This window comes from Schistocerca nitens, chromosome 12, assembly GCF_023898315.1.
Source record: "Schistocerca nitens isolate TAMUIC-IGC-003100 chromosome 12, iqSchNite1.1, whole genome shotgun sequence".
NCBI lineage: Eukaryota > Metazoa > Arthropoda > Insecta > Orthoptera > Acrididae > Schistocerca > Schistocerca nitens.
The window spans coordinates 133,634,427-133,649,632 of record NC_064625.1 but is presented as its reverse complement, the minus strand read 5'-3'; the positions used below and the strand labels follow the sequence as shown (position 1 = coordinate 133,649,632).

General features: G+C 41.8%; 1 protein-coding gene across 1 annotated transcript in view; it reads right to left on the bottom strand.

The window, feature by feature from the left end:
- Positions 1 to 9,249, bottom strand: part of LOC126215100 (natterin-3-like) — a 130,241-nt gene extending 120,992 nt beyond the window's left edge. Inside the window, exon 1 of the mRNA XM_049941750.1 lies at positions 9,138 to 9,249. Coding sequence (XP_049797707.1) covers positions 9,138 to 9,144 — 7 coding nt within the window. The 5' untranslated portion in view covers positions 9,145 to 9,249. The remainder of the gene's footprint in view (positions 1 to 9,137) is intronic.
- Between the last annotated feature and the right edge of the window lie 5,957 nt (positions 9,250 to 15,206).

Below are 15,206 nucleotides of genomic sequence, written 5' to 3'. Positions count from 1 at the left end.
TGTAGGTGTGTATAAAACCAGTTTGCTAATTACATCAGCATTAAGGTAACTTATCTAATATACATAAATTGTGTTTCTCTTCAAATAAATCACGGAAACTAATGACCAACAAGAAGTGGTATTGGATTTCTTTTTTTTTTTTTTTTTGGTCGTCAGTATACTGACTGGTTTGATGCGGCCCGCCACGAATTCCTTTCCTGTGCTAACCTCTTCATCTCAGAGTAGCACTTGTAACCTACGTCCTCAATTATTTGCTTGACGTATTCCAATCTCTGTCTTCCTCCACAGTTTTTGCCCTATACAGCTCCCTCTAGTACCATGGAAGTCATTCCCTCATGTCTTAGCAGATGTCCTATCATCCTGTCCCTTCTCCTTATCAGTGTTTTCCACATATTCCTTTCCTCTCCGATTCTGCGTAGAACCTCCTCATTCCTTACCTTATCAGTCCACCTAATTTTCAACATTCGTCTATAGCACCACATCTCAAATGCTTCGATTCTCTTCTGTTCCGGTTTTCCCACAGTCCATGTTTCACTACCATACAATGCTGTACTCCAGACGTACATCCTCAGAAATTTCTTCCTCAAATTAAGGCCGGTATTTGATATTAGTAGACTTCTCTTGGCCAGAAATGCCATTTTTGCCATGGCGAGTCTGCTTTTGATGTCCTCCTTGCTCCGTCCGTCTTTGGTTATTTTACTGCCTATGTAGCAGAATTCCTTAACTTCACTGACTTCGTGACCATCAATCCTGATGTTAAGTTTCTCGCTGTTCTCATTTCTACTACTTCTCATTACCTTCGTCTTTCTCCGATTTACTCTCAAACCATACTGTGTACTCATTAGGCTGTTCATTCCGTTCAGCAGACCATTTAATTCTTCTTCACTTTCACTCAGGATAGCAATGTCATCAGCGAATCGTATCATTGATATCCTTTCACCTTGTATTTTAATTCCACTCCTGAACCTTTCTTTTATTTCCATCATTGCTTCCTCGATGTACAGATTGAAGAGTAGGGGCGAAAGGCTACAGCCTTGTCTTACACCCTTCTTAATACGAGCACTTCGTTCTTGATCGTCCACTCTTATTATTCCCTCTTGGTTGTTGTACATATTGTATATTGCAGAAAAATGCAATTGGCAGTATAAGGCAGGGCAATGGGACACAACGGTTGATACATATTTACATGACAAATGACATACTGTTGTCTTGGTCTTATATAACGACGTTACATTACACATTAGCCACACAGGATTTAACCCGAGATACCTTATTTTATCTAATATAAATAAACCGTGTTTCTCTTTAAATAACTCACGGAATTAATAATCTACTGGTCAAATTCAAATGTGTGTGAAATCTTATGGGACTTCACTGCTAATGTCATCAGTCCCTAAGCTTCCACACTACTTAGCCTAAATTATCCTAAATACAAACACACACACACCCATGCCCGTGGGAGGACTCGAATCTCCGCCGGGACCAGCCGCACAGTCCATGACTGCAGCGCCTGAGACCGCTCGGCTAATCCCGCGCGGCTCTACTGGTCAGATCAATACGTTTTTTTCCTTTCACTTCAAACAAAATCATTTTGTCAACATTAAACAACGTTTTTAAGAGCACGTGGCAACATGGTAACCCAAGCACGGATCAGAGATGGCTGAGCGTTTATGTTTGAGGGGAAAATAAAGTGGAACAGAGAGAGCGACCTCTATAGCAGTATCTCCAAAACGGATACTAGAGTGTTAAAATGACCAACAGGAAGTGGTATTGGTTGGCAGTTTTCAGAAAAGTGTGTTTGGCTTACACAGCAACGGGACACAAATCTTGATAGATATTTACGTGGAAATGTTATGTATGACGAAGTTCCATTTAATTTTATGGAAAATTACTTAAAAAAAAGGAAAAACAGCAACCAATCATTGTCGATAGCATTATTCATTAAAAAGGAATAGCGTCATTAGAGGTTTCGGGCGTACAGGTGCATCTTAAGGCGGATTTTCAAATTTGAAATTACGTTTAGCTTGTGCTGAATACGAGACGAAGGTTGATTTTGGTTGTGGCGAAGGTTTCCTGGCATGTCGTAACTTACAGCCAAATTCCATGTAAGCACAGAAACTATTCGCGGCATTTAATTTTAACAACTACAACCGATTTTTTTTCTGTTATAGAAAGTACATGTTGTTGTTGTTGTGGTCTTCAGTCCTGAGACTGGTTTGATGCAGCTCTCCATGCTACTCTATCCTGTGCAAGCTTTTTCATCTCCCAGTACCTACTGCAACCTACATCCTTCTGAATCTGCTTAGTGTATTCATCTCTTGGTCTCCCTCTACGATTTTTACCCTCCACGCTGCCCTCCAATACTAAATTGGTGATCCCTTGATGCCTCAGAACATGTCCTACCAACCGATCCCTTCTTCTGGTCAAGTTGTGCCACAAACTTCTCTTCTCCCCAATCCTATTCAATACTTCCTCATTAGTTATGTGATCTACCCATCTAATCTTCAGCATTCTTCTGTAGCACCACGTTTCGAAAGCTTCTATTCTCTTCTTGTCCAAACTATTTATCGTCCATGTTTCACTTCCATACATCGCTACACTCCATTCGAATACTTCCAGAAATGACTTCCTGACACTTAAATCAATACTGGATGTTAACAAATTTCTCTTCTTCAGAAACGCTTTCCTTGCCATTGCCAGCCTACATTTTATATCCTCTCTACTTCGACCATCATCACCTATTTTGCTCCCCAAATAGCAAAACTCCTTTACTACTTTAAGTGCCTCATTTCCTAATCTAATTCCCTCAGCATTACCCGACTTAATTCGACTACATTCCATTATCCTTGTTTTGCTTTTGTAATGTTCATCTTATATCCTCCTTTCAAGACACTGTCCATTCCATTCAACTGCTCTTCCAAGTCCTTTGCTGTCTCTGACAGAATTACAATGTCATCGGCGAACCTCAAAGTTTTTATTTCTTCTCCATGAATTTTAATACCACTCCGAATTTTTCTTGTGTTTCCTTTACTGCTTGCTCAATATACAGATTGAACAACATCGGGGAGAGGCTACAACCCTGTCTTACTCCCTTCCCAACCACTGCTTCCCTTTCATGTCCCTCGACTCTTATAACTGCCATCTGGTTTCTGTACAAATTGTAAATAGCCTTTCGATCCCTGTATTTTATCCCTGCCACCTTTAGAATTTGAAAGAGAGTATTCCAGTCAACATTGTCAAAAGGTTTCTCTAAGTCTACAAATGCTAGAAACGTAGGTTTGCCTTTCCTTAATCTTTCTTCTAAGATAAGTCGTAATGTCAGTATTGCCTCACGTGTTCCAGTGTTTCTACGGAATCCAAACTGATCTTCCCCGAGGTTGGCTTCTACTGGTTTTCCCATTCGTCTGTAAAGAATTCGTGTTAGTATTTTGCAGCTGTAGCATGCAATAATATGCTGACGCGTGTATACTTAAGTTGTAGGGATGAGATATATCAAGCATGACCTGAAATTCAGAGAGATCAAGAATTGCCGCTGACGAAACTACGGGTGGAGACTAATAGATAGTAAGTGATCATGGCTTAAGCGTAGGTTTTGTATGGTGTTCAGCTATTCATGTTTTCCGTAATTCTCTCTCATTTGCATGTGTATCAGTACTTGTTACATTTGCTGAGGTGTCAATTCCTTAGTAGCGTAGACAGTCTTATAACGGTCCAACATACACCGAAATCTGTTGATGAATACTGTGATGTTCACACGGTGAAATTTTAGACGTATCTCAGAGTGTAGGTAACGACCGCTTGCACAAAAAGGACTACTTTATTATAACTGCAGTTAACAAGAAACTGCGACAACGTAAAAATTTTCTAAGGTACCGGTACATGTTGATTCACTTCACTGTTAGGCCCAATTAACAGTGAGTCAGGCTTTTATCTTACACTATTTCCTGCTGCAGAGCAGTACTGCAAGGAACTTCCGCCACAAAGAAAAAACATCTGGTATTCAGCATATAATGAACGTAATAAAGACATGAACAGAAAGCTGCGATTGTATCCCTCTCGGTTCGAGGTAACGGTGCTATTTTTAATTAATTCCAAAATTCCATATAGTCGATTCTTGCTACTTACAAGGGAACCTCCCCATCGCACCCCCCTCAGATTTAGTTATAAGTTGGCACAGTGGATAGGCCTTGAAAAACTGAACACAGATCAATCGAGAAAACAGGAAGAAGTTGTGTGGAACTGTGAAAAAAATGAGAAAATATACAAACTGAGTAGTTCATGTGCAAGATAGGCAACCTCAATGGTAATGTGACCTCACGAGCGCCGTGGTCTCGTGGTTTGCGTGAGCAACTGTGGAACTGGAGGTCCTTGATTCAAGTCTTCCCTCGAGCGCAAATTTTAATTTTTTATTTTCAGACGATTATTATCTGACAAACTCTTAAGTTTTCATCGCTTTTTGGGAGTGATTATCACATCCACAACAAAACCTAAATCGGGCAAGGTAGAAGAATCTTTTTAGCCATTCGCCAAGTGTACAAGTTAGGTGGGTCCACAACATATTCCTGTCATGTGACGCACATGCCGTCACCAGTGTCGTATAGAATATATCAGACGTGTTTTCCTGTGAAGGAACCGGTTGACCTATGACCTTGCGATCAAATGTTTTCGGTTCCCATTGGAGAGGCACGTCCTTTCGTCTACTAATCGCACGGTTTTGCGGTGCGGTCGCAAAACAGAGACACTAAACTTATTACAGTGAACAGAGACGTCAATGAACGAACGGACAGATCATAACTTCGCGAAAATAAAGAAAGTAAAATTTTCACCCGAGGGAAGACTAGAACCAAGGACCTCCATGCGGCGGGTACTCACGCTAACCACAGGACCGTGGCGCTCCTGAGCGCAGACTATACTTGATACTGCCTATCTTGCACATGGACTACTCAGTTTGTATATTTTGCTTATTTTTTTCATAGTTCCACACAACTTCTTCCTGTTTTCTCGATTTGCTTATTTTTTTCATAGTTCCACACAAGTTCTTCCTGTTTTCTCGATTGATCTGTGTTCAGTTTTTCAAGGCCTATCCTTACAACTAAATCTGAGAGGGGTGCGATGGGGAGGTTCCCTTGTTAGGGTCTCGATGAATCGAATTTCTCGATAACTCGGTATGGTAGTTGGTCGCGTTAAAAATCTCGAGAAATCGAAGAAATCGTAAGCGTCTTGGCACATTCGATAAATCGTAGCGATTGTAAAGACGGGAAGTTAGCGGCTAACTTAACACCCGGTATTTCGAACATTTTATCAGTTGGTTTGGTAGTTCCTTCAACTTTTTGTGACACTCCTTCTTTACCCAACAATGAATAAAGTAGTGCAGTTGCGGATAGGATGAACCAAAGACAGCGTTTTATTGGCAAAACACTTACAAGATGCAACAGATCTACGACTGAAACTGCCTACATTACGCTTATTCCTTCTCTTATGGAATACTGCTACGCAGTATGGGTTCCCTCCCAGGCTGAACTGATGGAGGACATCGAAAAAGTTCAATGAAGGGCAGCTTGTTTTGTATTACAGCGGAATGTGGAGATAGTGTCACGGATATGATGAGCGAGTTTAGGTTTCAATCATTGGAACAACAGCGTTTTCCGTTCCGGGGAGGTCTTTTCACGAGATTTCAGTCTTCAACTTTCTCCTCCGAATGCGAAAATATTCAGTTGACACCCACTTACAGAATTGTGATAAAGTATGAGAAATCAGAACTCGCGCGGAAATATTTAAGTGTTCTTTTCTTCCAGCGTACAATTACAATGTGGGACGGTACAGAAATAGTCTGACGTGTGCACTGGGGAGTAGTCAAGAATTTAAATCACTTGTAAAAGTGATCTGAAGGATGCACACGTGACTGCTCTCAAAGGGCTGTCCTTCTGATTTGGAAAAAGAAAAACATAACGTTAGATAGTACATTATGTTGACCGTGTGCAATTCTGCAATGCCCTCTCAGCCATTGCAGAAGTAGACGATGTATTTTCGGCTTTCCTTACAACAGGACATGACAAGAATTAGTAATCCTCTGGGCCTGTTGCGTAATAAATGTCTTTCAAGGGCCTAATAAATTTTGTATAACTAGTTGCGCTGCTATATGCCTGTTTTAGCTATGCAGCCAATATGATTTTACATACATTTTCATTGTTTCTGTTGCTGTCTATCTGTTTAGTGATTATATTCTTTCGTTGTCATTCTACTGTTGTGTGTTACGGTATGTTTTGATATTTCATTAACTCTCAAACGGAGTGGCGGGGTCCTCTTCGATACCAGTGAAACTGTACACCCCTGCCATTTCCTCTATTGGTAATTCTGTGTTGGAGGTTCGACACACCTTGGCGACAATCGAACTAGAAGCATATCGAGTCGTCTGCTTTTTCAGTGCATAGCCGTAAAGTTTGGGTGGTCCCTTTATTGACCGCACGACACCGTAAGTGTTCGTAGTTTCAATACGGTCAAACGTAATGTATCAACTAAATATCATTTTATTTTTGGGCTTAATTAGTATTTCCATTTATTTTAAGTGTTCCTATGGCTTGGGACCCTCAGACGTTTCTCAGTGCTTGATGCAAATTCTCTGGATTTTGTGAGGTAAACGTAAGAACAAAACGAAGACAGCGATGGAAAATGATTTCGAAGATGAAAGTGACTTCTTACAGTAGTGAAAATGAAACTGCTTCAGAACAAAGCAGTGACGCGAAATGAATACAGAGAGGAGGTTCAGTGATGATGTGTAAATAGTTTGTTCATTATATGCTGCTAATTTTTCACGCCGTATTTGTTCATCTTACAGCTATCTATTACTGTTCTCCAAACACAATAAACTTATTTGAATTTTAATATTTCAGTTCACGTCGGTTTTATGCAGGCTTTCATAAACTTGTTTTTCTACTGTGATTTCTTTTGAGTTTTTTCTGTTAAACTGATGTTTTGTATTCTAATACATGCAAGTATGAAATTTATGGATAAATATTTATAATGAAAGAAAATTAAATTACTTCTCAGGGCATAAACAAAAGCGGTGTCCTTTTCGACCCCACAACGCTACCTCTGGTACAACAAAGTCACAACTCCGTTTGAGGGTTAATAATGGTCTGAAATAAAATTATTTCGAGTTGAGAAAATTGAAGTTTTGTAATATTTTTCCGCAAATTTGTGCATCTGAAACAGTTAATACCGATAAAAGCTGATCAAAATTCGTAAAAGACTAACTTTCTTTTAATCTCCGTTGTAGTTGTAAGAATTTGCTTCCCTTTTGTAAGGAAATACGATTGTTGTTGCACCTATAGTTCTACGTGTTAGCTTTTCCGTTTGTACTGGAGAAGAGTTTCGTAAAATCGAACACTCACTTATTGGAATTCAGATCCTCTGAACTTCTAACTATCAAAAGTCGACTGTATTAGCAGTGGATGGTTGCTGTTTTCCTTTGTACGTATTATCGCGTATTACATTTCATGTGGAGAAGTGAAGAGTGGTTCTGTTGCTAAGGCCGGTATTACACTATCAAATTTCTTTGTCAAAGATTTGATGAAAGATGTGATCCAATATTCCGTCCAATATATTTGACAAAGATCTTTGACGTAGCGCTAGAAGGGGTATTACACTGTCATCAAATTTTTCGTCACTTTTATTCTATGTTCCTTGCCGCAGCAGTTGTACGTACTCCAATTGCATTGTGTGCACATGCGGAAAAGAAGTGGGGGAAAAATGGAACCATACATACGAGGTTGACGGTTGTAAAAGTCCTGGGATTACAACTTGATAATAAATTCAGTTGGGAGGAGCACACCACAGAACTGCAGAAAGGCCTTAACAAATCTGTATTTGCCATTCGAGTGTTAGCAGACATAGGCAACATAAAAATGAAAAAGGTTGCATTCTTTGCCTACTTTCATTCCATAATGTCATATGGGATAATATTTTGGGGTAAATCTTGAAGTCAAACAAAAGTTTTCAGAGTCCAAACGCGTGTAATACGTATTATTTGTGGAGTAAATTCACGGATGTCCTGCAGAAACCTCTTCAAAGAACTGGGTATACTAACTACTGCCTCTCAGTATATTTACTTCTTAATGAAATTTGTCGTAAATAATATATCTCTTTTTCCAAGAAACAACTCAGTTCATATATACAATACCAGGAACAAAAATGATCTGCACAAGGTCTTAAAAGCACTTACTTTAGTTCAAAAAGGGGTCCACTACTCAGGAACACTCATCTTCAATAATTTGCCAGCAAACATAAAAAATATAGTTACAAATAAAGATCAGTTTAAAAGGAGCCTGAAAGACTTACTACTGGCCGACTCCTACTCCATTGGCGAAATTTTTAATAGAAACAAATGATGTATTTATTCAGACTATTAGTATTGTTATTTCAGCTTAAAAAAATTGACATGTTCCACATCCACGAGGATCTCCTCAGCACGGATCTATGGAACGAAAAACAAATCTAATCTGGGTGAAGCCGTGGGTTTTACGACGACACGATAAAAGCATTCAACAAAACTTGTTACGTGAGCTTACAGTGGAAGACGTCAAGTCGTACATCAATTACTTAAGAATGGATGAGCATACATTTCTGTATGTGCTCAATGAAGTGTATCCTCACATCACAAAGCACAATATTCACTTAAGAACTGCTACATCTTCAGAAGACAGGTTCACTGTAACACTCCGATTCCTTGCTACAGGAGAGGGTTAGGTTAGGTTAGGTCAAAATCTTCTTAATCTATTTTTGTATTCAGGGTGCCTCACGTTGTAAAGCGCCTCATCAGCTTCAGACATCTCTATTAATTTTGTAGTTGTCGGCAGACACCAATTGTATTTACCGGCAATGGTTATAAAAACACTACAGACGACAGAACGCTGCAGCGATGCTAGCGCTCCATGTGGTAACATGTCACATCGCAGTGAACAGAAGACAAGCGGTTTCTTTGATCAAATATACAACGAGGCCCTAGATTTGATCAAATATTGGACGACATTTGACAAAGTCCCTATTACACTATCAAATATCTTTGACAAAGAAATTTGATAGTGTAATACCGGCCTAATGAGCATGTTGAATGATTGCTATGGAAAAGAGATACTCACGTCCCATGGTGATTCCACTTGGTATGCGAAACGACGACGAAAGTAGCGTAGCGGACACTGACTCGCAACCTGTCGCACTGGCGAAGCGTGTGTGGGGAGCTTACTAATGTGCTACCAGCGTGAGGAGGGGCGGGGGGGGGGGGGGGGCTTACGAGCCTCGAGTGGAAGGGGGGAGAGGGGAAGGGAGGGGAGCGAATGACTGACAATCCAGCTCGGGCCAGAGGCTTGTTGACACTGATAAGGAAGATACGTGCTGCGGGCAGTTAACAGCGCTACAAAATGGTTCAAATGGCTCTGAGTGCTATGGGACTTAACATGAAACGGCGTTACCTGACCGATGATAATATATATAAATGACCGAGTAGATAGTGTCGGATGTTCCATGCGGCTTCTCGCGGATGATGCTGTAGTATACAGAGAAGTTGCAGCATCAGAAAATTGCAGCGAAATGCAGGAATATCTGCAGCGGATAGGCGCTTGGTGCAGGGAGTGCCAACTGACCCTTAACATAGACAAATGTAATGTATTGCGAATACATAGAAAGAAGGATCCTTTACTGTATGACTATATGATAGCAGAACAAACACTGGTAGCAGTTACTTCTGTAAAATATCTAGGAGTATGCGTACGGAACGATTTGAAGTGGAATGATCATATAAAATTAATTGTTGGTAAGGCGGGTGCCAGGTTGAGATTCATTGGGAGAGTGCTTAGAAAATGTAGTCCGTCAACAAAGGAGTTGGATTACAAAACACTCGTTCGACCTATACTTGAGTATTGCTCATCAGTGTGGGATCCGTACCAGGTCGGGTTGACAGAGGAGATAGAGAAGATCCAAAGAAGAGCGGCGCATTTCGTCAAAGGGTTATTCGGTAAGCGTGATTGCGTTACGGAGATGTTTAGCAAACTCAAGTGGCAGACTCTGCAAGAGAGGAGCTCTGCATCGCGGTGTAGCTGCCTGTCCAGGTTTCGAGAGGGTGCGTTTCTGGATGAGGTATCGAACATATTGCTTCCCCCTACTTATACCTCCCGAGGAGATGACGAACGTAAAATTAGAGAGATTCGAGCGCGCACGGAGGCTTTCCGGCAGTCGTTCTTCCTGCGAACCATACGCGACTGGAACAGGAAAGGGAGGTAATGACAGTGACACGTAAAGTGCTCTCCCCCACACACCGTTGGGTGGCTTGCGGAGTGTAAATGTAGATGTAGATAACCACTATAATAAAGGAGATTTTGGTTCCGGAAGACAGTCATCTCCAGACGAAGAAGCAGACAGTGATTATATTCGAAAGCTCGAGTTTTAGTTCTGATTTGACGTAGCTTCTTCCGTTCGTTTGTTCAACTGGTTCAAATGGCTCTGAGCGCTATAAGACTAAACATCTGTTGTCATCAGTCCCCTAGAATTTAGAACTACTTAAACCTAACTAACCTAAGGACATCACACACATCCATGCCCGAGGCAGGATTCGAATCTGCGACCGTAGCAGCAGCGCGGTTACAGACGGAAGCGCCAAGAACCGCTCGGCCACCGCTGTGAAGTTTTCCGAGGGACTGTATTATTAGATACAGTAGCAAGTAAAATGCAACTTGATGTACAGCGTAATCGGTAGTGTCATGGCTTGGTACCTTATTGCAGCACATGGTTCGTTGGTTCCAGTCTCGCCTGAGTCAGTTTTTTGTCTCGTTCAATTTGAATTACCTACATCTCGTAATTGTAAATTTCACCGTCATTTTTTATGAATGATGCACGCCTTATTGTTATTAAATACATATTGCGCGCAAAATTCCTGTTTCCATTTCAAATATAAATTCTCAGCTATCGATATTTTATGAAAGACTATTAACAAAGGGTGTTTAAATTAAGAAAACAGTCCGCAGCTCGTGGTCGTGCGGTAGCGTTCTCGCCTCCCACGCCCGGGTTCCCGGGTTCGATTCCCGGCGGGGTCAGGGATTTTCTTTGCCTCGTGATGACTGGGTGTTGTGTGATGTTCTTAGGTTAGTTAGGTTTAAGTAGTTCTAAGTTCTAGGGGACTGATGACCATAGATGTTAAGTCCCATAGTGCTCAGAGCCATTTGAACCATTTTGAATTAAGAAAACACAACAATTTAATTTTTAAGGCAAAAATGAAAAGCTAAGTACTCTTTATTTGGACGACGCCCATTGTTTTATAGCACAGATGTGTCGTAGAAACTTGAACAACAATCATTTTGACAGCATCGAGCATACCATACAAAGGCTGCATTTTTACATGTGCCACTGTACCATTTCAATATTAACCCAGCAGAACTGATCTGGAGCCAAAGTAATGGATTTGGTCCGAGAAATAAAAAGACTCTTAAGCTGCCAGACGTACTAGAAATAACGCACAGAGCTTTTTCTTGTCACTGCCGGTCTACATCTACATCTACATCCATACTCCGCAAGCCATCTGACGGTGTGTGGCGGAGCGTACCGTAAGTACCTCTATCAGCTCTCCCTTCTATTCCAGTTTCGTATTGTTCGTGGAAAGAAGGATTGTCGGTATGCTTCTGTGTGGGCTCTAATCTCTCTGATTTTATCCTCATGGTCTCTTCGCGAGATATACGTAGGAGGGAGCAATATACTGCTTGACTCCTCGGTGAAGGTATGTTCTCGAAATTTCAACAAAAGCCCGTACCGAGCTACTGAGCGTCTCTCCTGCAGAGTCTCCCACTGGAGTTTATCTATCATCTCCGTTACGCTTTCGCGATTACTAAATGATCCTGTAACGAAGCGCGCTGCTCTCCGTTGGATCTTCTCTATCTCTTCTATCAACCCTATCTGGTACGGATCCCACACCGCTGAGCAGTATTCAAGCAGTGGGCGAACAAGCGTACTGTAACCTACTTCCTTTGTTTTCGGATTGCATTTCCTTAGGATTCTTCCAATGAATCTCAGTCTGGCATCTGCTTTACCGTCGATCAACTTTATATGATCATTCCATTTTAAATCACTCGTAATGCGTACTCCCAGATAATTTATGGAATTAACTGCTTCCAGTTGCTGACCTGCTATTTTGTAGCTAAATGATAAGACTGTCACGTCATTGTAGAGGAGACAATGTGGCGACAGGGTGCCAGATGACAGTTGCCGTTCTGAAATGTATTTCTCGGATTCGGATAAGCAAGGCGCTAAGAGATTACCAGACGTTTGACTGTAATTAATACCTTCAGCGACTTCAGTTTTCAACAGTACGGTGAAATCCCAGCAGTATACTTTTCTCCAGAGTTGGCTCGCTCAGAAAAATTACCAAGTGTTGTTAGGAATTTTCAACCCTCTTGTTTGGAATTAGAATACTATGTCAGATTAGAAGGAGAGAATTTTACGCTTCCGTTTTCCCACCTAACAAGGGAACCTCCCCATCGCACCCCCGTCAGATTTAGTTATAAGTTGGCACAGTGGATAGGCCTTGAAAAACTGAACACAGAGCAATCGAGAAAACAGGAAGAAGTTGTGTGGAACTACGAAAAAAATAAGCAAAACATACAAACTGAGTAGTCCATGCGAAAGATAGGCAACATAACAGGGTTTTGTAAGCCCACGAGTGCCGTGGTCCCGTGGTTGGCGTGAGCAGCTATGGAAGGAGAGGTCCTTGGTTCAATACTTCCCCTGCGTGACAAATTTTTCTTTCTTTATTTTCGCAAAGTTATGATCTGTCCGTTCGTTCATTGACGTCTCTGTTCACTGTAACAAGTTTAGTGTCTGTGTTTTGCGACCGCACCGTAAAACCGTGCGGTTACTAGACGAAAGGACGTGCCTCTCCAATGGGAACCGAAAGCATTTGATCGCAAGGTCATAGGTCAACCGATTCTTCCAGAGGAAAACACGTCTGACATATTCTATACGACACTGGTGACGGCATGTGCGTCACATGACAGGAATATGATGTCGACCCACCTAACTTGTACACTTGGCGAATGGCTAAAAAGATTCTTCTACCTTGCCCGATTCAGGTTTTCTTGTGGATGTGATAATCACTCCCAAAAAAGGGATGAAAACATAAGAGTTTGTCACATAAACTGCAACAAATTAATGCAACAGTTTCACAGTCGCGCCGGCCGAAGTGGCCGAGCGGTTAAAGGCGCTGCAGTCTGGAACCGCAAGACCGCTACGGTCGCAGGTTCGAATCCTGCCTCGGGCATGGATGTTTGTGATGTCCGTAGGTTAGTTAGGTTTAACTAGTTCTAAGTTCTAGGGGACTAATGACCTCAGCAGTTGAGTCCCATAGTGCTCAGAGCCATTTGAACCATTTTTTTTTTCACAGTCGCACTGTTTTCCCTGTGTTCTGTCAAAACATATGTTTTTAACGTTTTCAAATTTTTCCGTGCGTAGACCGTCAGATCCTGCATATGTCCAAGCAAATCTGAACATGTCCTGGAATTTTGGAGAGCGAAGTTGATTATGTGTGAGTGCCTGAACTTTGATAATTGTCTGAAAATAAAAAACTAAAAGTTTCACTCGCGGGAAGACTTGAAGCAAGGACCTCTTGTACCGCAGCTGCTCACGATAACCACGGGACCACGGCGCTCCTGAGCTCATATACTCCTATTATGTTGCATATCTTGCGCATGGATTACTCAGTTTGTATATTTTGCTTATTTTTTTCATAGTTCCATACAACTTCTTCCTGTTTTCTCGATTGATCCGTGTTCAGTTTTTCAAGGCCTATCCATTGTGCCAACTTATAACTAAATCTGAGGGGGGTGCGATGGGGAGGTTCCCTTGTAAGAAGCGCGCTGTAGTGTTGTGATTTTGCCGAATATTATTTCATTGATTTTAAAAATTAAATGAGATTCGAAGGTATATTCTTTCTTTGGCCGTTTCTTTTTACGTATGACCTGCAGCTGCTCACATCATCGCAGGCTAGTTGGACCGCTGGCTGCCCAGTGCTGTCCAAGTTTAATGCGCCGGTAAAGTTGTCCCGTACTCTACCGCTCAATCTCAATGCGTGTAAAAGAGCATAAAACGTATCCTTATGACCGTGACTGTACTGGTCACAACTTGGCTTCCGCTGCACATGAAACGATATCCAATGAGATTCAAGCAAGCGCGGAAGAATACATTTATTCTTATGATAAAAAAAATGTCGTGTGTCTAGGGCCGCCGGTCGGGTAGACCGTTCGCCTGGTGCAGGTCTTTCGAGTTGACGCCACTTCGGCGACCTGCGCGTCGATGGGGATGAAATGATGATGATTAGGACAACACCCAGTCCCTCAGCGGAGAAAATCTCCGACCCAGCCGGGAATCGAACCCAGGCCCTTAGGATTGACATTCCGTCACGCTTGTAAGTAGGCTGTTCAGGTTTTTATATTGGCAACTAGTGGTGGGCAGGAAATCGCGTATCTGTTAGAAATCACAGTGATTGAGAAGTCACAGATATCACAATAACAACTTTACAAAATCTCACTGCGATTTCAGTCACAGTTAGCAGTCGCAAGTAGCATTTCACATTCAACGCCGTGAGCCATCTGTTGGCCGAATTCCGTACTGCTTTCTGCGATTTCAGTGACAAATCGCGGCTAGAAGTCGCAAGTAGCAACTAAAAAGCGCAGTTAACAGTGCCATCTGTTGGCCAAAGTTCGTACTACGCTCATCTCTGCGACACGCTATCGAGTCTAACTGCGATTTCCGTGACAAGTCGCAACTAAGAGTCGCAAGTAGCAACTAAAAAGCGCAGTTAGCAGTGCCATCTGTTGGCCAAAGTTCGTACTACGCTCATCTCGGCGACACGCTATCGAGTCTAACTGCGATTTCCGTGACAAGTCGCAACTAAGAGTCGCAAGTAGCAACTAAAAAGCGCAGTTAACAGTGCCATCTGTTGGCCAAAGTTCGTACTACGCTCATCTCTGCGACACGCTATCGAGTCTAACTGCGATTTCCGTGACAAGTCGCAACTAAGAGTCGCAAGTAGCAACTAAAAAGCGCAGTTAGCAGTGCCATCTGTTGAGCAAAGTTCATACTACGCTATTCGCTACCGAGTCAAACTGCGATTTCTGTGACAAATCGCAACTAAGAGTCGCAAGTAACAACTAAAAAGCGCAGTTAACATT